We start from the raw sequence: 21,960 nt of genomic DNA on the forward strand, positions 1-21,960 counted from the left end.
TGCCAAGGACGCCACAGGGAAATGATGCTATTTGGACCATTATTGACAGGTTTAGCAAGCAGGCACATTTCATTCCCGTGCGCAAGACAATAAAGCCAGATCATATGGCTAGGATGTTTGGATCATATGAGTGGATGCATATGAGTCCAAGGACATGGCAGGACATTTGTGGACTTTCGGGCGGTGCCCGTGTGGATTCCGGCCATGCACACATGGTGTGTTATGATGGCAGGCGGAATATTTTCAAGTACAAGAATGATGATAGGTGGTTCTCCAAGTTTACATGTGCACAATGCATAAATGATGCATGCCATAACTTTATTTTACTTTGTGTGACATTGTCTTGCTGCCTGGACAATGCTTGTTATTTTGGCTTGTGAAGTCCGAGGGACCGGGGACGCCCGGGCACCTTGTGGACACGTGTGTGCACTCCTGTTTGGGCCTAAAACTGTGGGCTTATGGATTTTGCAGGTGGTAAGTGCGTCCACACTCAATTTACAGTTTATTTCATTTACTACTAAAGTTTATTGGTTTGTAGGTCCACACTCATTAATAAGTGGCCGGACAACTTATAATGCGTTCGCATTTGGTTGGACCAAAATTAATGAAGTCCGGACAGCTTATGGCCATTTCCCATTTGGTTGGACCTAAACTTATACAAACAGGACAAATGGAGCACTATGGGCTGGACATCTTATGGGGACACTTGTCAGCCTGAATGTGTACCCACCAAGCCCCTTAGGTGGCACTGGAGAAAGGCGCCTCCTTCAAGAGGCCTTTTGGGCTGTTTTATTCAGAACTCAACACATTGGAGAGCTGGTTGAAGCTTTGGGAGTTGCTACAGGGCTGGTTGCTTGCTTCCCGGACTCACACAAGCTTGGATAATGATCCCCACACTCTTCTAAAGGGCTGGTTGGTAAATTTCAGACCTGCAATTTCTGGTTATTGCAAGTTTTGGGCTGGTTACAGGTGTCCAAAGTCAACTTGGACAATACAAGACAGCTCTAGGGACCTCCACAGGGCTGTAGGACCCTTTACAGGTGGATTTCTCGCGATAGAAAGTTGCTGTTTTGGACTGGTTATTGCACAAAACAGGCTGGACAGCAATGGAATATGTGAGCATGGATGTGTCTCAAGGATTCCTAGTGTAACAGGTGCTTAGGGCAAGCATTGGGGACACTTGCTCGCGGAGAACACAAGTTTCTGGATCAGTTTCTCGCGTGGAAACAGGGCCTAAAGATCCATTTACATCTTGTGCAAGGCGGAGTACCTGTGAGGATTGTGATACTCTTGTGCAGGGCAGATGTACCTGTGAAGAGGCTTGTGCAGGGCGGATGTACCTCTGTGTAGGGCGGATGTACCTACAGATTCTCTTGTTTGAAATGTATTCATTCATGATGTATTTGGAAGAATCAGGTGCAGGCTGGTGGTGAATCCCCAGGCACCCGTAATCTTGTACTTTGCAGACTCTTTTGGTAATATAACCTAAAGGGGGGGGGTCAGCCGGCCCCTTTATGTGGTGTACTGTCATTTTCAGCTTTGTGGTTGTATTGCTTAAGTGTTAAGCGCTCAGAATCTTGTTCACATTTATACGATTCCAATACACGCGTCCGCCTCCCGTTTCACTCCATTGTCTCCTGACCATATGTAAAGGTGGGTACTGACCTCCTAACCCACTGTAGAGAGAGAGAGGCGTGTAACTCCGCTCTATATACACAAGAAAATCCCAAATCTATGATACAATGAATGGGGGGTCATGGGGCCATTTTATATGGCCCCATAAGTGCAGTCGGCCTGCAGTAGGGACAGCCGACAGCATGCTGAAGTCCCACGACCACCATCAGCTCCAGTTGGCCAGCCCCAGATGGACAGCCCTCACACGTGTGGAGTCAGCCAGCAGGTAGACCACGTCGGCTAGCAACAAACAACTACCTGGAGCCAGAAGACTCAGTCGGCCACCATTATGGATCAGCCAGGAGCCAAAAACCAGCCTCCCACACCAGGCAAAAATAGGAAAAAATATGGGGAGTGGGGAAAAATGAGAAAACACCTAATCCGGGCGGGCACACCCACAACAAAGGCCCTGGTGTAAATATACAGACATGAGATGACTTCTAACACCCCCTCTTAGCTCTTGGATGTGGAACCAACCCCAAGGAGCTGGAGTGCCACCGGAGCATAGCCTGAGGTAGAGACTTCGTGAAGAGGTCCGCCACATTGTCCTCCGTCGAACAATAAAGTAGCAAGATGTCACTAGCCAAGATCTTCTCACGTACAAAGTGATATTGTATCTCTATGTGCTTGGCCCGAGCATGGAAGACCAGGTTCCGAGCAATAGCCATACAGCTCTGGTTATCGCACTGGATGACTGTGGGCTCCTTTTGTGGAAACCCAATCTCGCCAAGCAACCTCCGCAGCCACACAACCTCGCAAGCAGCACCACAAGCACCCCAGTACTCTGCCTCTGTCGATGATAAGGCAATAGTTGGCTGCCTCTTACTGCTCCAAGAAACTGCTCCTAAGCCGAGGGTAAAACTGTAACCTGAAGTAGATCTCCTCGTGTCTGGATCTCCTCCCCAATCTGAGTCACTCCAACCTTGGAGTCGGACTCCATCCATCAATCCCCCTCCTGTGTAAAAGAGTCCAAGATCCTTCGCATGCTGCAAAAACCACAAGATACACAATGCTACCTCCCAAAGAGTCCTCTGCAAACATGAGCTCAACAGCCTCATCAGGAAGCTCCCGTCCAATCTGGTATTCAGCAACCAGATCAATGAACCAACCAGCGTCCGATACTGAGAGGCATCAACTGGCTCACAAGGATCATTCATTGTCAACTTTGTGTTCGGGTCCATCGGCGACGTAGTAGGCTTGCAGTTCTCCATCCCAAAGGCCTCAAGCAACTCATGAACATACCGCTACTGAGAGACAAAAAACACCCTCTAGGTCTGCCAGATCTCCAATCCCAAGAAGAAGTGGAGTAAGCAATCATCTCAAACTCCTTTGACAAGGCAGTCTTCGTCACTCCAATGTGCTCCACATGACCACCGGTGAGAGTGAGATCTGTCAGATTGTTGCATGCGGAAGCCACACTCATACACACGTAGAGAGAGAAGTTGGCGCAGAGAGAAAGAGAGCGAGAGAGAGGAAAGTTGACGAACAACGCTTGACCTTGATTAGCAATGAATAGATTGATTAATACAATGGGTGGGCATGGGTATATATACCCTCACAAGTGAAAATGGCCGACTACCACCCCACTTTGAGATACGACTTTTAACACCCTCTCTGTAGCTCATAGTGGACATAGATGAAGAAACCAAGTTGATGTAGATGCAACCATGGACACCTCAGTACCGGCCGGATACCGAATACACCTCGGAAAATGCACCAAAAAAAAAAAACATGTCTCCTCAAAGAATGCCATCTTGAGCTTCAGCTGCCACATAGAATAATGAATTGCAGACAACTCCACATTCATGATCCCCCATTCGTTGAACAGAGAACACACACGTCCAAAAGATCTCCTGAACATTGAACTATCAACACATGACGCCCAAAATTCTCTGACAATGAACTAGGAACTCATCCCATCCATAGTCTACTACCAATGAACTACGAACACATCACGTCCATAGATTTGTCAAGCTGTTCCATACCAGATGCATGTGCCTTGAACTCCGACACACGGGTCCAAATCACCAAAACGGGAGCACAGACTGCCCCTCTCTGCCACTCACATGCCTCTCTCTGGCTGAAGCACGTGGTAGCATCCATCCACCAAGCTAGAATGCTGGAGCATGTGCCAGTGAAGTCCTCGCCACACCGGCAGACGCCGTAGCATCCCTCTTAGAATCACTGTCACTGTCATCCTCGTCAGCTTTGCCTTTGCCTTTGTCATTCGTCGAGCCTTGAGCTTTAGCTTTGGATTTGCAATCCCGAGCCAAATGCCCTCGCTTTCCGCACTTATAACAACGGCTCCTGGACTTCTTATTAGATTCCGATGCAGCATGTGCCGATTCTACATCCTTCGGAACCCGAATCTTGCCTTGGGAAATGAGCACTGCTTCCTCCTCAATGAGAAAAGAGCTGAGATCATCAAATTCCAGCTTTTCCTTCGTGACTTGTAAGCGTAATGCCCTCGAGACCATCTCGTACTCCTCAGGCAACTTCGTAAGAACCAAGGCAGCTAACTGGGTACTAGTTAATGCACTATTCATAGCCGATAACTGATCATGGATAACCTTTGCCTTCATTAGAAGTGACTGCATAGAGGTCCCGGTTTCAAACTTGATGGAAAACAACTGGCCGAGAAGGGTTACTGCTCGCATTGTTGAGTCTCGATCAAACATTCCTGCAAGCTTTGACCACATTTCCTTGGCAGTCTTTAAAGTCTGAATGGCAGGGGAAATTTTCTTGGTGAGAGATTCTGCAATCGCCGACATCGCCTTCGCATTGTGAGCATCCCAATCCACAAGAGATTTGAGAAACTCCTCCTCCTGAAGACGTGTGAACCGATTGCTATCCCTTCGGGGACGTTCCTCCGAGCCATCAACAATGTCCCATAAGCCTTTTCTGCTAAACCATAGCCTCATGATCAAATTCCAATGCGCATAGTTGTCGCCATTCAGTTTGTCGTCCTTGCTTGAACACGGGAGACCCATCTCATAAACTCTGTCCAAGATCTCAGTCGAACCAAACCTCCTCTCCGTAGCCGACACACTTCTCGTTCCTCCTCTTGTAACAGTTAAAATTTTAACGCTGCACTTGATTGCTTGGTTGGCCTCGCCCCTCGCCACATATGCTCGCACGGCGTTTCTTGCCCGCTTTGCCCCTCCTCGCCTTGTCTGCAGCAAAGCCGAAGCACAGCACACACGAGCGGCTGTCTGCAAACAGCGAAGCAGAAGCACAGCCAGCAGCACATACCACCTTTCACGATCGCCGCCAATACAGCACGCAAGCCAAAAAAACGCAGCTTTTGTTCTCAACTGCTCCTACCTGCGCTTGAGGATCATTGAGCCAGAAGCTCTGATACCATGTCAGATTGTTGCATGCGGAAGCCACACTCATACACACGTAGAGAGAGAAGTTGGCGCAGAGAGAAAGAGAGCGAGAGAGAGGAAAGTTGACGAACAACGCTTGACCTTGATTAGCAATGAATAGATTGATTAATACAATGGGTGGGCATGGGTATATATACCCTCACAAGTGAAAATGGCCGACTACCACCCCACTTTGAGATACGACTTTTAACAAGATCATCCACATAAAGGATGATTAACTACAGGTTGGGATCTGCAACCGATCTCTGAAATCCAATCCGGAGAAAGAAGCATAGTGACATGGGACGGGGGGAACGGACCCTAGGGACGGGGAACGCCTAGGACGGGGGCGGGACGCCCGCGGGACGGAGGGACGGGGACGGCAGCCAGCCAGCGCAACGGGGACGCCGGGAACGCGTCCCGGGAACGTTCCGGGAACGGCGTTCCCTGTCCGTACGGGAACGGTCAAACTGACCGTTGCGCAGTTTTTGACCGTTGGGCGGGGCTTCAACGGCTGTCTCTCCTAGCCGTTTGGTGATGCGCAACTCCTCCTCAAGGCTGAAGCTCTCCCACATGGCTCCCCTTCTTCTATATAAGAGACCTCCATGCTCTCCTCAAGCCATCTCCTCTCCAAGCTCTCCCTCTCCAAGACCCAAGGCTCAAGGCTCAAGCTCTCCCTCTCCAAGCTCTCCTTCTCCAACATCCACGCTCTCTCTCTCCAAGCTCACCCTCTTCAAGCTCTCCTTCTCCAACATCCAAGCTCTCCCTCTCCAAGCTCACCCTCTCCATTGTCCAAGCTCTCCTTCTCCAACATCTCCATCCCAATTCTCCATCTTGACTCTTTCTCAAGCTCTACCATCCATCTCAAGCTCTACTCTAGTCTCTATCACTATGGCATCCTCTTCTCAAACCCCTTCCTCTCCTCAACCCGGGTCCGCCGCTGCCTCCACCACTTCAACACCCGCTCCATCACGAAGGAGGAGGCCCGCCGTACATCGATGGAGTTGGTGGGATGAGGTAGAGTGCTCACAATACGGTCAAGGGGGTGGTTCAAGACCATGGGTATGTAAGCTTTGCGGCTACAAGCGAACCGGCGGTGCCCACAAAGTGCGTGCTCACTTCTTGCATGAGCCCGGCAACGAAGTGCAATTTTGCAAGGAGGTTTCGGCCGAGAAGAAGAAGGAGCTCCTTGAAAAGCTTGTGGTTTATGAGGCGGCCGAGTTGGCAAAACGCAATCCTCAAGTGGCCGTCGACCCCACATCCTTTGTGAGGACATCAACGCCGCATGTACCTCGTTCATCAAGAGAGGCATCCGCTTCCCGGGGACGCCAAAGTACGCTTGATGAGAATTGGAACCCTCAATTGAAAGAGGAGGTGGACATGGCAGTGGCACGATTCTTCTTTCATGACCACATAGCATTTCGGGCGGCACGGTAAGTCCTTGGCACTATGCTCATGTACTATTCAAAATTCAAATATCATGCTCTAAACTTTAAACTTTAAAGACTAAAACTTAAAAGACTAAATGATGGTAAAAATCTGAATTTTGTTTGTGTTTTGCATATGGTGTTTTGGATAGATCTCCATACTTTCGGGCCATGTGCAAATTGATAGCGGAGTATGGACCCTCTTATGTTCCCCCCTCTTCGGAGACCATCCGCACCTCTCTCCTTGACAAGGAGAAGGCAAGCGTGGAGGTGGCGGCCAACCACATGAAAGAGCAATGGGCTGAAAATGGTGTTACCCTCGTCGTTGATGGGTGGAGTGACACTAGAAAGCGCTCCATCCATGGAGTTGTTGCCTACTCACGAGGGGAGGCATACTTTGTCGACTCCCATGATGCTTCCGGGACGGGGAAGAGTGCCGAGATACTTGCTGCGGAGTGGGCAACAACACTAGAGACGGTGGGGGCGGAGAATGTCATTGCCATATGTGCGGATGGAGAACCGGCAAATAGGGCGGCGGGGACAATTCTCCAAGCAACCTATCCTCGCATCACCGTGTGCTTTTGCATGGCCCATTGCCTCAACAACCTTATCAAAGACATAGGGGCCTTGGATTGGGTTGCACCTGTCATTGAGGGTGCCAACAAAATAGTGACCTTTGTCCTCAACCATCACAGGGTGCAGCACGAGTTTTCCAAGAAGTCAAGCCTCTCTCTTCTTAAGTATTCCGAGACGAGGTTTGCATTCAACTTTCTCATGCTAGGCCGCTTGTGTACATGTAGCGGGGCATTGAGGGGACTCTTCCTCAGTGATGAGTTTGCACGCACTTCAGAGGCTTCCACGACGGTCGGCAAATTTTGCAGGGAAAGGGCGGATGATGCGGCATGGTGGGAGGAGGCCAAGGCGCTTGTGGAGATGGTGCAACCGATTATTGATCTCCTTAGGGTGGTGGATTCCACTCAACCATGCATTGGCAAAGTGTATGAGGCAATGGATCGCATGACAGAGAAGCTAAAAGCAATGTTCAAAGTCAAGCCTCACTATAAACAAGTCAAATCCCTATGTTTGAAAAGGTGGCAAGCCTACCACTCTCCCCTCCATGCTGCTGCCTACATTGTTGATCCTGAGTTTCAAGGCAAAGGGCAACACAAGGACAAAGAGGTGAGCAAAGGCCTTCGACAAACCTTGGATCGCCTTTACACTAGTGAGGAGGATCGCCGCACAATCAAGGACCAATTGCAGATTTATAGAGAGAAGCGGGGGGCTTTTGGTTTGGCAGATGCACAGGCGGACCGCTTCAAGGTAGGGTCTGCACTTTGGTGGGAGGATTATGGTGCGGAAACTCCAAAGTTGCAGGAATTTGCTGTGCGCGTACTCTCACAGGCTTGCAGTAGCAGTTGCCTAGAGCAACTCTGGTCAGTTTATAGCCACATTGCCTCTAAGAAGAGGAACCGCCTTGGTGTACAGCGTGCAAATGATTTGGTGTTTGTCAGTGCCAACTTGCGAATGCTTTGCAAGGGCTTGACAAAGAAGGCAGATCCTTTCACCGAATGGGAGCAGGCACAGCAGGACCCACATCTCTCTGATCAGCAGAGGGCCGAGATTTTAGAGGAGCTTGAGGTTGTGCCCGAGGCATTGTCCCCCCCACCTCCCCCTCCCCTCCCACTTGAGGACCAGCCTATGGAGGACTTCACCGAGGAGGTCACGATTGATCTTCACCCTTTTCACCCTCTTGCCTAGTCTCTTGACTCTTGAGTCTTGTATCTTGGCACTTAGTCATTTTGCCTTGAGTGTACACCCTCCTTGGGCCTTTCATTATGCCATTTGGCATTTTCGTTTAGATTGATGATTGATCATTGTACACTCACTTTTGTTTATCACGCCATCGGCGCCCCATTATAGTTTTTTGCTAATACGACTATGCATTTCTCCTCTTTTTGGTGCAATTTTGTGCTTAATGTCTTGGTTTCTAAGTGTAAATCAAGTGTGTTAAAAAAAATTGCAAAAAAACAATCGTTTTCAGATTGCCGTTTTTTCCACCGTCCCCGGGACGGCCTTTTGCCCCGTTCCCGTCCCGTTCCCCGTCCCCGTCCCCGTTCCCGTTCCCCGTCCCATGTTTCTATGGAAAGAAGAAATCAATCTTCTGATTCCAAGCCCTGGGAGCCTGTTTAAGACCATACAAGGCCTTTCATAACCTGTAAACCATCCCTTATGATCCTGGAACCACAAAGCTTGGAGACTGCTCAACATACACCATCCATCTGATACACAGGCCACCTCTGAGAAGAAGCAAGGGTAAGAACGGTCCGAATTGTGGTCAACCTCGCTATCGGTGTGCAAAGGTATCCTCATAGTCGATGCCTGACCGCTAAGCATAACCCTTAGCCACGAGCCTGGCTTTGTGTTTGTCCACCGACCCATCTGACGCAAATTTGGTCTTAAAGACCATTTGACACCAATGGCTGACCGTTTTGACAGCCTCGGAATTTACTCCCAAGTGTTGTTCTTCTCAATGGCATCCAATTCCACCTGCATGGCTTTTCTCCAAGTATCCTGTGCAAGGGCTTCCTTTACGGAAGTGGGCTCTTTGTCCCGCATGATACAAGCCATCAAAGCATAGTTTACCTATAAAAACTCCGCTGAATGACTTTTGTCACGGACTCTATGCGATCTTCGAGGTCCGTCCTCTGTGGTCCATTCGGAGGGAAGCTCCATGACACCTAACTCCCGAAGGGTGTCTACTAACCACCTAGGTACTCAAACAGAACGTGGAGCCTCCTGCTGCTGCGGGGGCTCAACTCCAGCTGCGGACTCAACCTCCTAAATTGATTGTGGTTGTCCAGCTGGAACAATGGACTGGGAATCATCATCAGAATTCTCTCGGTCTCCAAGAAGTGGCGGCTCATCAACGGTGGAAACCGGAACATGCTAATCAAAGACCACATCCCTGCTGACAACAATCTCGTTCCTCTCTGGATCAAACAATCTCTATCCGTTGGAAAGAGAGTTATATCCCACAAATATAAGCTTTTGGGACTTGGAGTCGAGCTTCCCCCTCTGCTTCTTCGGAATATGTACGTACGCATCGCTCCCAAACACACGGAAGTGGAAGACATCAGGTTTCCTGCCAAAGTATGCCTCAAAGGGAGTCATGTTAGGTACTGAAGTCGTCGGAGACCGGTTGAGAATATGGACAGCCGTAGCCACAACCTCTCCCCAAAGTGGACGAGGAAGATCACGATGCTCCAGCATCATCCTCGCCATCTCCACCACAGTCTTGTTCTTGCGTTCTACCACTCCATTCTCTGAAGGCGAACCTGTATTGGCCAGTTCCCTCTTGATGCCATGATCTGCACAAAATCTGATGAAAGCATTTGAAGAGAATTCACCTCCTTTGTTAGCCCTTATAGTCTTTACCTGCAATCCAGACTCTTTCTCCACCATCACATGCCAATCCTTGAACTGAGCAAAAGCTTGGTCCTTCTAAGAAAGAAAATAGACCCATGTGAATCTGGAACAATCATCAAGCAGCAGCATGAAATATAGAGATCCTCCCAAGGATGGTGTCTGCATAGGTCCACACAAGTCAATGTGAACCAACTCCAATGGTTTCGAGCGCATCCACATTTAAGTGGCCAAACCGAAAGTGCCACAAGTCACCAACCTGAGAACCTGTCAATGAGGAGAGTGCGGAGAGTTTTTAGATACCATTCTCCATGCCGCCTTCCCAAACAACTTGGCCAGTCTCGCGGTCCCTTAGAGCAACTGAATGCTTCTCAAATTCCACTTGGAAGCCAGTCTTGCAAACCTCATGCACTGACAATAGATGAAAACCAAGTGCTGGGACGTAAAGAACACAAGAGGAATGCTTACCCCCTTGCCGTCGGGAATGATCTCCATCCGGCCCTCACTGTGTATTGGAATTGTGGAGTTGTCGCCAATGAAAATGCAACCTGACTACCGTTTCAGATCCAAAAAGAAGTCACGGGAAGGAGTCATGTGCCTGGAAGCACCACTGTCAAGAATCCACTCCCGAGTATCCTTTGCGGTGAAGCCAACTGCCTCCTTGCTCGAAGAAGATGAAGCATCTGAGTCCATCATCTCTAAGTGCACAAAGGCTAGAGTCTTTGCAGCTGAAGCTGAAGAATCAGCACTCTTCCCAGTCCGCTTAGGACACTTCCTCCAATAGTGGCCTTTCTCGCCACAATCATTGCAAGACCTCTCGGCCTTCAGTTTCTCTCGATCTGTGTCAAGCTTCTTCTCATAAGACTTCTCCGATGAAGCCTTCCCTTTGCCCTTGGTGTTATTCCGGCCTTTCGACCGTTGGCCAGTTAAGGCCTCCGAACCTCCGCCCTATGGAGGGTTCGTGAATCTTTCCTCCTGGTCCAAGACCATGGGCACAAGCTCCTCCCATGTGATGGTGTTGAGCTTGCCACTGGTAATCAAAGAAGAGTAGAGAGCTGAGTACTGAGGGGGCAAATGCGACAGCAATGTAATGGTCATATCCTCCGATGATATCTCCTTTCCAACCTGAAGAACTTCCTGTTGAAGAGCCTGCAGCTTGTTAATGTGCTCCCGCATCGTCGATGACTTTGCAGGGTTCATAACCCACATCTGTACTTCCAAGGAAATCCTCTTCATGGGCGATACCCTGTTATAGAGAGAAGCCAAATGCTGCCATATACCTCTGGCCAACGTCATATGCTTTATATGATTGATTACCTGCGGTGTGCAGTTGAGGAAGATGAATGAACGGACCCTGGCATTGACACGATCCCACAACTATGCCTATGCCTCGCGGTCCTTCCGAATCGAGGGTAACTCCCCTTCCTCTACCTCCGGCCATGGAACCCCAACAACACTGAAATCAACAAGGTCATAAGACTCTAGAACAGATTCCATCATTACCTTCTAGATGCCGTAGTTATTCCCGTCCAACTGACGGTCCACTGGGAACGTGGGGAGTGTCCGGATCTTCACATGCTTCTCAGCCATCTCAAGTAAATCTACCATTGCGGGGATGTAGCTGAAAAGAGTGGGTGGGTGGGTGGGGAAAAAAAAAAATTAAACCTGCAAGTGGCTGTCCAGCAAATCAGCCCGCCTTCCTCTCCTCTTCCCGAACAGTCCAAAACAGTCCACCAATCAACAACACAACAGTCCCCCTCTTGCTCACACAATTCCCAAGATCTATCAAGAGCCTAGAGCTCTGATACCATGTCAGAATATCCAACGGAGATGATGACAAAATTTGAGAATACAAGAGCAAGTGCACTGCAAAAAAAATATAGCAACGAAGAAGGAGAGAGAGAGGCGTGTAACTCTGCTCTATATACACAAGAAAATCCCGAATCTATGATACAATGAATGGGGAGCCATGGGTCCATTTTATATGGCCCCATAAGTGCAGTCGGCCTGCAATAGGGACAGCCGACAGCCTGCTATTCCCACGACCAGCATCAGCTCCAGTCGGCCAGCCCTAGATGGACAGCCCTCACGCGTGTGGAGTCGTCCAGCAGGTAGACCACGTCGGCCAGCAAACAGACAACTACCTGGAGGCAGAGCCACCATCTAGATCAGCTAGGAGCCAAAAACCAGCCTCCCACACCAGGTAAAAATAGGAAAAAATATGGAGAGTGGGGAAAAATGAGAAAACACCTAATCCAGGTGGGCACACCCACAACAGAGGCCCTGGTGTAAATATACAGACAAGAGATGACTTCTAACAAGATAAAGGACATTCTCCAAAGTCAAGCAGGCAATTCCTGAGATGCATGCTGTGATCCATGACAAGTGTGGTTTACCGTGCAATTTATCCTCTATTAATCCACTTAAGATGCAAAGTTTCTGGACAACCTTTGTTATAAAATCAGACACAGACTGGCACACTCAGATCTTTGCAGGAATCCCGCACTTAAATACCACACCCGTGCCTTTTTTCTGGTCCCATGCAAGGGTCCTACGCAGGGGACCAACAAGCGACAAGGTGCTGATTACCACCACACACGACCTTAACATCAGCACCATGGAGTGTCCACAGTGGAAGAGTGTTTACTAAAAAGGATCAGTTCCTGTAAATATCTTTCCATCTCATAGTTTCTAGAAGTGAAACAAATAAACAGGGCAGTGCCTTGATTGCCTCACCTTGGGCAGTCTGAAAGGACTCCACCTCATCCTCCCCGACCAAACGTGTTTTACTTTTCTCAGTAACATCGGAGATATCTTGTTGCAACGACCTTTCAGATGCTTTCATCAAGTCTGCATTCACATTAATTTCAGAAGGAAGCAAAGATTTGTCGATATCATCTATCCCGTTTGCTTTCAATGATGACCAATACATCTCCAGTCCTTCAATATGAGAAGAGCCAAAAGATGATGCATGGCTTATGATGGCACTCTCTGACAGATTCGACTGGCACTTTGAGACCCATGTCACCCTCTTGGTGGCAGTCTGACCTGGCAAGCCCGAGGAAAAACTCATAGGTTAAGTTGTCAAAATACAAAGCCCAAACTACATAATCTGAGACACACGCATACAAAGAAACAAACACCATAAAATGTTAACCATTAAAATGGTACCTGATTTGTCAAAGTTGGTGGCATTCACACTAGTTGCAGAACCCGTGTAAGTTGGCCCAGAAAAGACAGATGCAGGAGTTCCTCCATGAGAGGAGTCCACAAATGTTGACCCTATCAGCAGACCTGAATCCATCTGAGTGCCTACACATGAGGGCCACCTATTACCATCACAGCACTTTGGCATTAAATAACTAGAAAAACTAGAACAGGCTTTCTCTGAGACCGGTAAAGACCCATGCTTTTCTTGCTTAAATCCATAGCCCAATCGACCGGAAGTCTGCTGCAACTCAAACCCTTTCTGCTCTGATTGAGGTTTCAAATCAACTGCTGCCTGCTGAAATGGTTCTTGAGATGAGGTCGCCTCTGTTCGATCACTCCGATACATAAGCATGTGACCACTTACATTGGATGGAAGTGGGATGATACCCTTAAAGCCCACATCTGCAAGTTTAGTACTGCTTTTTTGCAGGACTTCAGTCAGGGGCCTCCGCCGGTCCCGCCTCTTGTAAGAGCTTTCGTCTGTGGAAGAACTCACCTGATGCTTTTTTCTCTTTTGAGTAGCAACTGATGATGCCTTTGTAATGCTGGGCGCCAGACATGCACCACTAGTATTTCTCGTGATGCAGCTCTCTATCTTCTTCGTTCCATCTTCTGCAAAAGGTGCCTTTGAAATATTTTTGCATGCACTCTCACAAATCACCCTTCTTCCTTTTGAAGCAGCTATCCGTAATCCAAAGTCTTGCAGATCTCGCATGCGTGGGATGGCTGTTGGGGCATCATCTTCCCACTCTGAATCAGCTGCCATTTTGATCCTCTTAGAAGTTGAAACACCATTCAAACCCAACCGGTGAGATGCTTGAGAGGTCAACATAGCCGGCCTAGTCACCTCTAAAGGTAGCTTGATTTCCATACAGTCCAGGTGGTGGCTACGCCTTCCTACTTCATCATTCGGAGCTGCATCATTGGAAAAATTTGAGAGCCCTCTTAAAGCCCCAGCTGCAGTAGAACCTCCCAACAGATGCCTTTCCTCGGCTTGCTTCTTTTCCAGCTCCAGTGCATGCAGAATTGCATCTTCTCTCCGAGCGTACTTTTCTCTCTTCTTCAACACTATGTTACCTGAAGACCTCGCTTTCTCAATGCAGGCATCAAACTCTCCACAGCGGAAAGCCTTTATGCGCCTGGACTTTCCAATGTTGTACCAATCCCTGCAAACAAATTAACACAAATTTCACAGCAATGGCTGGCAAATGATATCAAAACATGACACATACTAGAATTGTATCCAACAGCATAAAATGGCTGGCAAATGTAATCAAAACATGACACATACTAGCATAGAGGTCAGGCAAAGGGATAGCAAGGAAGAAAGCATCCACTCAAGAGCAACATTAGAATCGTCAATCCACACATTGGAGAAAGAGGGAAAGAATAAGAATAAGGGTGTATCATTGTGACTATAAACATAAGCAAAGCATGCAAAAAAACATTGATTAGCAAAGGGGTCTAGTTGAAGAACACCATTCCTCAAGGATATCTTGCTGCTAGAACCCTCTAAAACATGGAGCAACAAAGAGCCAGATTGCCTACAAGTTCACACTGCAGGGTCTGCCTTCAAGATGACTGCAAAAACAGCCAATCAACTAAGCACATGCTACATGAAGCCTGCCCCCAAACAATGCCTTATTAATATGAAAATTAGGTCATCACACCACCATGCCCATCCTTCTTCAAGCAAATTTATAAATGAAAAAGGTTGCTATTTGGCAACCCTTTTCTAAAAAAGAATAATAAAGATATGAAACAATTCTTCATTGCTTGTTTGATAGAATACACCATAGCCATCTCTTCTCTGGAAAAGTTATCCAACAAGGCTCCTATTTGACAACCCTTCATTCTTAAAAAACAGAAAACAAATATAATTCTAGGCCTTGATTTTCAAAACGTGAATTTATACAGGAAAGAAAAGTGGAAAATACTGCAGCAGAGAAAATGTGATGGAGACTCACACACTGGCATCCTCTTTCCCTAGGAGTTTTACAGGAGTGCCTGATTTGGGGCAAAGCAAATGTGAACGCGGCAGCTCGTGGGCAGCCAGAACTCGTCCGGGCCACCAGGACCCATTTCTCCTCCGGACCCAAACAAGGGTGCCCACGGAATTCTCAACGTGGTAGCTTGCTTCGTTTGAATCCTCCATTCTTAACTTCAAATGAAAATCCTTAAACCCATTACCTGCTGCAATTTTGACCCTTGCTTTTTCAACTGCAAACCATGGTCCTGAATGCCTTCATGTACAATCTGTACAGCTGAGAAAACCTCAATTCCCCAATGTGGATTCATTTCCATAGGACAGAATTCCAGAGAGGACCCCCGGAGGCGGCCACGGTGTGAAAATGCTCAGAGAAACGGGAGCCATTGAAATCATAAACCCTGATTCTCCTGTAATTGAAGCAGCTCGGATCTTACACAAATTAGAGAGAGACGGCCCTGTTCTGCCGACAGAGAGGAAGTGGGTAACAGAGAGAAAGCATCAGCAGACCCTTGTAACGCAAACCTAGAGTGAGAAATAGGACTCTTAACCCCGGTTAAGATTTTGAACCCCTCACGTTTGAGAATTTCATACTAGGGCGGACATAATTTTCCTCCAAAAAAAAAAAAGAATACCTATAAATTCACACACACTAGAGGCCATTAGGGACTCTCAAACTCCTTCTTTAGCACCGCACTCATATGCGATTAGCAAGATTTGCAAGATTCTCATTTTTAGCTTTACTTTTCAGATTTCAAAAAGCTTAAGGAAACAACAAAACATAGCAGAGATGGGACACATCCTAGAACTTAGTCAAAGACTGTTATTCTCTTTTGTGCAAAGGATTACGCAAGAAGGATTGTTCACGATACCTCTAGATTTACAACCTCTTCCAAGCTCAAAGCATCCCACATCTGAGTGCTCTGCCAATGTTGGTCATGTGCCATATCTTTCTGAAGTTGGTTGCCAGGAGCCAGCTTAGTTCCATCAAAATAGTGTTGTCTTTCACAAATCTGGCTTGTGCTCCTATCGCCTGGTGGGACAAAAATTCAATGGCTTCTCACCAACTCCACACTCAGGCTTCCACCCATGTGGGTTGTGAGCAAAGGAAGCATAGGTACAAATCAGATGACCCATACATGGTCTTCGTTGTTTACAAAAATATGTGTCAAAATGTTCAAACATTCTCCCAACAACTGATATAAAGCGCACTCAAGTTATCGATGAAAAAAGAATTTATATTAAAGTGGCAAAAAAAGCGGCTTTATTTTCAACTAAGTGTTTAAAAAAGCATTAGAAAATAGGGAATGCAATTAGCCCTCTTCTATGGCAAGGTGGATGATGATGAACAAGGAAGGGAGGAAGGGAGGAAGATAGGTTGGGTACCCTAGCTTCTGTTCGGTTTTGTGCCCTTTGTTGCTTCAGAACAAGTGGAACAAACATCATAGTCAAGTGGAACAAACATCATAGTCAAGCATCCTAATTCAAGATTTGTATCAATAAATGTTAGTTTTGAGGTGGATCTGAAGGAGTCTAGCCTTCTTAGCAGGGGAGCACTCTTCCAAGTCATTTGCTGGGATCGAACGCTCGATGGGTTTGAGGAAGTGTGGTTTGATGTGCTACAATTAATTGTATTATCGTGTCCAATAATTAATTGAGATCGGGTTCACATCAAAGGTCTTTGGTACTTCTAGTGTGCAGGTCTAAAAATGGTTTTAGATATGTTTTCTTTTTTTGCTGCTAAGCTCATGTCTATAGGATCACATGTGTAGGCTCACATGTTCAAGCTCACGCCTCTAAACTTATGTATGCAAGCTCATGTATCCACGCTCACATATGTAAGTTCATGCCTCTAGACTCTCATGTCTACAAGCTCACATCTACATGTGTAGGCTCACATGTTCAAGCTCACGCCTCTAAACTTATGTATGCAAGCTCATGTATCCACGCTCACATATGTAAGTTCATGCCTCTAGACTCTCATGTCTACAAGCTCACATCTACAAGCTCATGTATGTAGGCTCACATCTATAGGTTCCCGTATCCAGGTTCATGTTATAGGTTTATGCCTCTAGATTCACGTCTCTAAGCTCACGTACGTAGGTTTATGCCTCTAAATTCACATCTCTAGGCTCACGTACGCAGGTAGGTTTATGCCATAGGCTAGTTTATGCCTCTCGATTCTCGTCTCTAGCCACGTACACAGGTTTATGCCTCCAGACTCATGTCTCTAGGCTCACATGTCCAGGTTCATGTCTCTGGGCTCACATCTATAGGTTAATATATCTAGGTTTATGTTTGCACGTTCACATGTGAGCTCATGTCTATAGAATCACATATCTAGATTCACGTTTTCAGGCTTATGTAGCTAGGTTCACGTATCTAGGTTCACATCTATAGGTTTATGTTTGCGTGTTCATGTGTCCAGGTTCATATCTTTGGGCTCATATCTGCAGATTTATGTATCTAGGTTCACTTTTGTAGGTTCATGCCTCTAGGCGCACATGTACATGCTAATGTCCTTTTTGTATGAACTTAGCTCACGTACATCCATTTTGTGAAATAAGCATACCTAGGGCACAAATATCTAAGAATTGGGCCAATGACAAAGTTGGTGTGACACCCCTGTCACTCCAAACACGCATAGGATACACTTCGACTACATGGAGATGGAGAAGGCAAGGCTCATGTTCACTTCCCACCCCCATCCCACCGAGCTATATGTAGTGACTTGCGTGCCCACACTAGCTCGATCGCCCCGCGGTACTCTGACCCTAGACGCTTGAACACCGGACTTACTCAATGCCTACACTCAGGCATGCATACTTGAAGCCCAGTCAAGCCTTACGTGTGTTACACGCTATGTGACATTACCTACCCCTTAAGAAGAGTTTTCGTCCAAAAAAAAAACTCTAGATAGTTCTTGGTAAAAGCGTACTCAAGCTTTCCCATGTGGATGCTTCATCCTCTCTATCCGTCCACTTAACAAGTGCCTCTCAGTACACAGTATGCCTCATCTTCCGTTCCCTAAATTTGAGAATCTTCTCAGGTTCATGTGGAAGAGATGGTGGTTTAACAAGCTCCACCAAAACGTTAGGAGTAACTACGTTCTCCTTATGGTCAACGCTTTTCAGAGTCTAATGACATGAAAAACACAATGTACTTAAGAGCTCTCCCACAACAACTCAAGTTTGTATGCTACGCTACCAATCTTCTTAAGGATTTTAAACAGACCGCAGTATCTAGGAGAAAGCTTTTGACACTTTCATGTCTTGAGAGTCTCCGACTTTGCAGGCACTTTCAAGAAAACAAAGTCACATTGTTCAAAGGTCATTTCTCTATGGCTCTTTTGTCAGCATTCGTTTTTACACGACCTTGTGCACTACGAATGCTATCTCTTATTGCTTTTAGCATATCTTGTATGTCTTCAAGGAAATCCTTGATAGATTGAATCTTCTTCTTTTGTAGCCCTACGACCACAAGAGATCTTAGCTGAAAACCAAACATTTAACATGAATGACTAAATCCAGTCTCGCTGAATGTTTCGAGCTATTATAAGCAACCTCCAAATGTGGGTACTCCTCCTAATTGGATTGCTTTTTATTGACATATGCTTGAAGCGTGTCCTCTTAACACTTGGCTGACTCTCTCAGCCTGACCATTAGAGTGTAGATGGTCAACCATACTCATACTTAGAGTAGTGTCCAAATTTTTTGAAGACTTCCCTCCAAAAGTGACTATCAAACTTTCTATCTCTACTATCAGAAACTATATCTGCGACGAGCAGGCAAGCCATATAGCTTGTAGAGATGTTCGATAAACAACCTAGCTAACTCATGATTTTCACCTCCTTTTTACTACGTATAAGTTTGACCATTTTGGTCAATCTATCAACCACTACCCAAACCAAATCATTCCCTCGAGTTGTTTTATAGGTAAACTAGTGATAAAATCCATGGAAATACTCTCCCATTTCCCTTTGGGAATATCCAATGGATGTAGCAAACCTCCAACCTTGAGGCGCTTATGTTTATTGACTTGACACTTTTTTCATTTCAGCATAGAGCCTTGGACGTCCTTATACAAACTTGGCCAATAAAACTGTCTTTTAACTAGTGCATAGGTCTTCTATATCTCGGGATGACTAGCACTCGGGCTATCGTGACTTTCAATAAGAACCCGAATCATTCCCTCGAGTCGTTTTATAGGTAAACTAGTGATAAAATCCATGGAAATACTCTCCCATTTCCCTTTGGGAATATCCAATGGATGTAGCAAACCTCCAACCTTGAGGCGCTCATGTTTATTGACTTGACACTTTTTTCATTTCAACATAAAGTCTTGGACGTCCTTATACAAACTTGACCAACAAAACTGTCTTTTAACTAGTGCATAGGTCTTCTATATCCCGGGATGACTAGCACTCGTCGGGCTATCGTGACTTTCAATAAGAATTTGGCACCGAAAGTCACCAATAGTTGGTACACAAACTCTACCATTGTAGAGTAGGTACTCATCATTAATGGAATAGTGTCTAAACTTTTCCCTCGATGAACCTTATCACCCCCAAGTGAACCAATGTCAAGTGGTTGTGTGAAGGGTCTACCCTCGATCTCTTCGGCTCAATACATGACCCAAGAGACTCGCCTGGTCTCTCTAGATTAGTTCTTGCTCTCCTTCTCATCAAACCTTGGCTCATTGCTCCAGATTAGCACTCCTTCCAAATGAGGAAGGTGTAGGCTGTTGAGTGACAAGTGTATACAGTAAGCCATACCTTTGAAAAGGTTGGATCGTGCTCGCAATACCACATAGTGAATCCAAGAATTTACTCTTTATTGTGGTGAAACTCAACTCATTCACCATCGGTGTGCAACTTATTGCATCTGCCACTACGCTAAATTTACCTCTTTAGTAACGAAGCTACAAGTTAAACTCTTGTAGGATATTCGCCCAACAAGCTTTTCTACCTTTCAATTCATTTTGACTAGAAAACCATTTCAGACTTTCATGGTCCATCCGGACCTTAAAAGTAGTACCTTACAAATAATGTCACCACTTTTTTAAAGCATGAATAATAGCTAGTAACTCTTGCTCTCATAGGTCGAGTAGTTACGTTGGGGTGTAGTCAAGCTTTTTTCTTTCAAATGCAATAGGGCATCCCCTTTGCATTAAAATTGTCCCTATGGCCTCCCCACTTAACCATATCATACCAGCGCACATAGTTGATTAAACATATTAATCCCGGTAGACATCATACCAGTGTACATAGCTTGATTAATTATGGTAGATGATATAAATAAAAGGTGCATCCAAATAAAATAGCCTGAAATAAAATAATGGGCGTCCCCATATAAAATAATGGGGCTACGGTCACCTTGAGTTTTTCAAAATTCCTTTGTTGAGGATCCTCCCAATAGAGGTTTGAGAGGGTCTAGGGTCCGGGATAGGGGGCAAGATGGTGGTTGTGCTTTGTATGTGGATAGGTTGTGGTAGTTTCTCCCAGCTTGTAGCATGATAGATGGCCTTGGTTAGGAGAGAGGATGCTGTGAGCTTTCCTTGGGGGACACCCTGGTGATATGGACGGTTACATTTGTTGAACCTATCAGTCTAGCTTATGTTGAGAGGGAAAGTCAAGGCCCTGGCTCGCGTAACACGTTTGAGGTGAGAGATGTTGCCACTCCATTCCATCTTTAGTTGTTGGCCCCTAGTAGGCATCACACATGTGGTGCATGGCATTGTTGTACCTAACATATGGTTGCTTGATTCAGAGAAGATGGAGGGCATCTCGAAAGAGATCAAAGCTTAGGTGGACAATTTGTGGATTGCCTTCATTGTCTAGAACCTATCCTATGGCATGGTTGGCATCATAAGTTTCCATGAAGTATAAGCATTTAAGGAGGTCGGGCCCCTAGGGCTGGCTGCAAGGTGGGCAAGTTGTCGAGCCCTATTTGCTCCAGGTGGGTGACAATAGCGGGGTCTGCTACAGCCCGCTACCAATAGCAAGGTTCGGTGTAGTAGAGAAATTTGTGCTCAACCTTGTGGGTATTCTTCATGAAATTGTGGATTGTGTGGTGCCCACGACCTACTTCATGTGAGAGGTCGCCCAAATGGGAAAGCTGAGTCGGATGCTTCCCATATGTTATGGGCTACCACACCTCCAAGAGGGAACTCAATGCATTCACCTAAAGGATGAGCAATAGATCACAACCGTCGTAGGGCACTTACTAATGCTTCGAACTTGAGTCCTTTGAGAACTCCAAGCTCACTTGTTAAGCTCCACCTCCACACTGTCACCGTAGAGTCGCTCACACCATCGCATAAGGTAATCACTATCTCTCACTCTCCCACACAAGCATAGAAGAGGCACAATGCTAGAATGCTCTCTCTCTCAATCTCTCTCAAGACACAAAGAAGAGCTCTCTATATAGCACAAAGGGGGATTGTGTCTTTTCATTGAGAAAATGCCTTATATACAGTTGGCCCTTATTCACACTTGGGTGGCCAAAACTTACTTAACTAGGCCTTGGGTGGCCAATATCTCATAATGTACAACTTTTATAGTGCCGTTTCATAACACTTATTAATGTCCTCAATTGGAGGAGCATGCTTGTTAATCCAAAATGGGATTAACATCCTGTTGCATGACGCAAGGATGCAACAAAAAAGACACTTAGGGCTCTTGTAAAGAGTTCCAAGTTGTAGATGAATGTGGGAGAGGGCTTGACAATAATCCCACATGGGAACTTTTGGGAGTTTTAGAGTTTTTGTATAAAAAGTGGCTCATTTGAGAGCTAGGGGATTCTTTGGTCATTTGGTTGAGAGGCTCATAGAGAGAGCTTGCTCCATAGCTCCTTCTCATGTGCTCTCCCAA

At 46.4% G+C, this 21,960-nt stretch overlaps 1 protein-coding gene across 3 annotated transcripts in view; it reads right to left on the reverse strand.

Annotated features, from left to right (window-relative positions):
- Nucleotides 1-15,628, reverse strand: part of LOC147624160 (uncharacterized) — an 89,833-nt gene extending 74,205 nt beyond the window's left edge. For 2 of the 3 annotated variants that reach the window (XM_086819089.1, XM_086819088.1), the window contains exons 1-3: nucleotides 15,070-15,621; nucleotides 13,064-14,268; nucleotides 12,629-12,940 (exon numbers count right to left, since the gene is read on the reverse strand). In XM_086819089.1, coding sequence (XP_086675215.1) covers nucleotides 12,629-12,940; nucleotides 13,064-14,268; nucleotides 15,070-15,257 — 1,705 coding nt within the window. In that variant the 5' untranslated portion in view covers nucleotides 15,258-15,621. Of the gene's footprint in view, nucleotides 1-12,628; nucleotides 12,941-13,063; nucleotides 14,269-15,069 lie in introns of all 3 variants that reach the window. The other variant, XM_086819087.1, reaches the window with a different exon arrangement.
- Between the last annotated feature and the right edge of the window lie 6,332 nt (nucleotides 15,629-21,960).

This window comes from Cibotium barometz, chromosome 25 (assembly GCF_041138505.1).
Source record: "Cibotium barometz isolate CiBa-2024 chromosome 25, ASM4113850v1, whole genome shotgun sequence".
Lineage (NCBI taxonomy): Eukaryota > Viridiplantae > Streptophyta > Polypodiopsida > Cyatheales > Cibotiaceae > Cibotium > Cibotium barometz.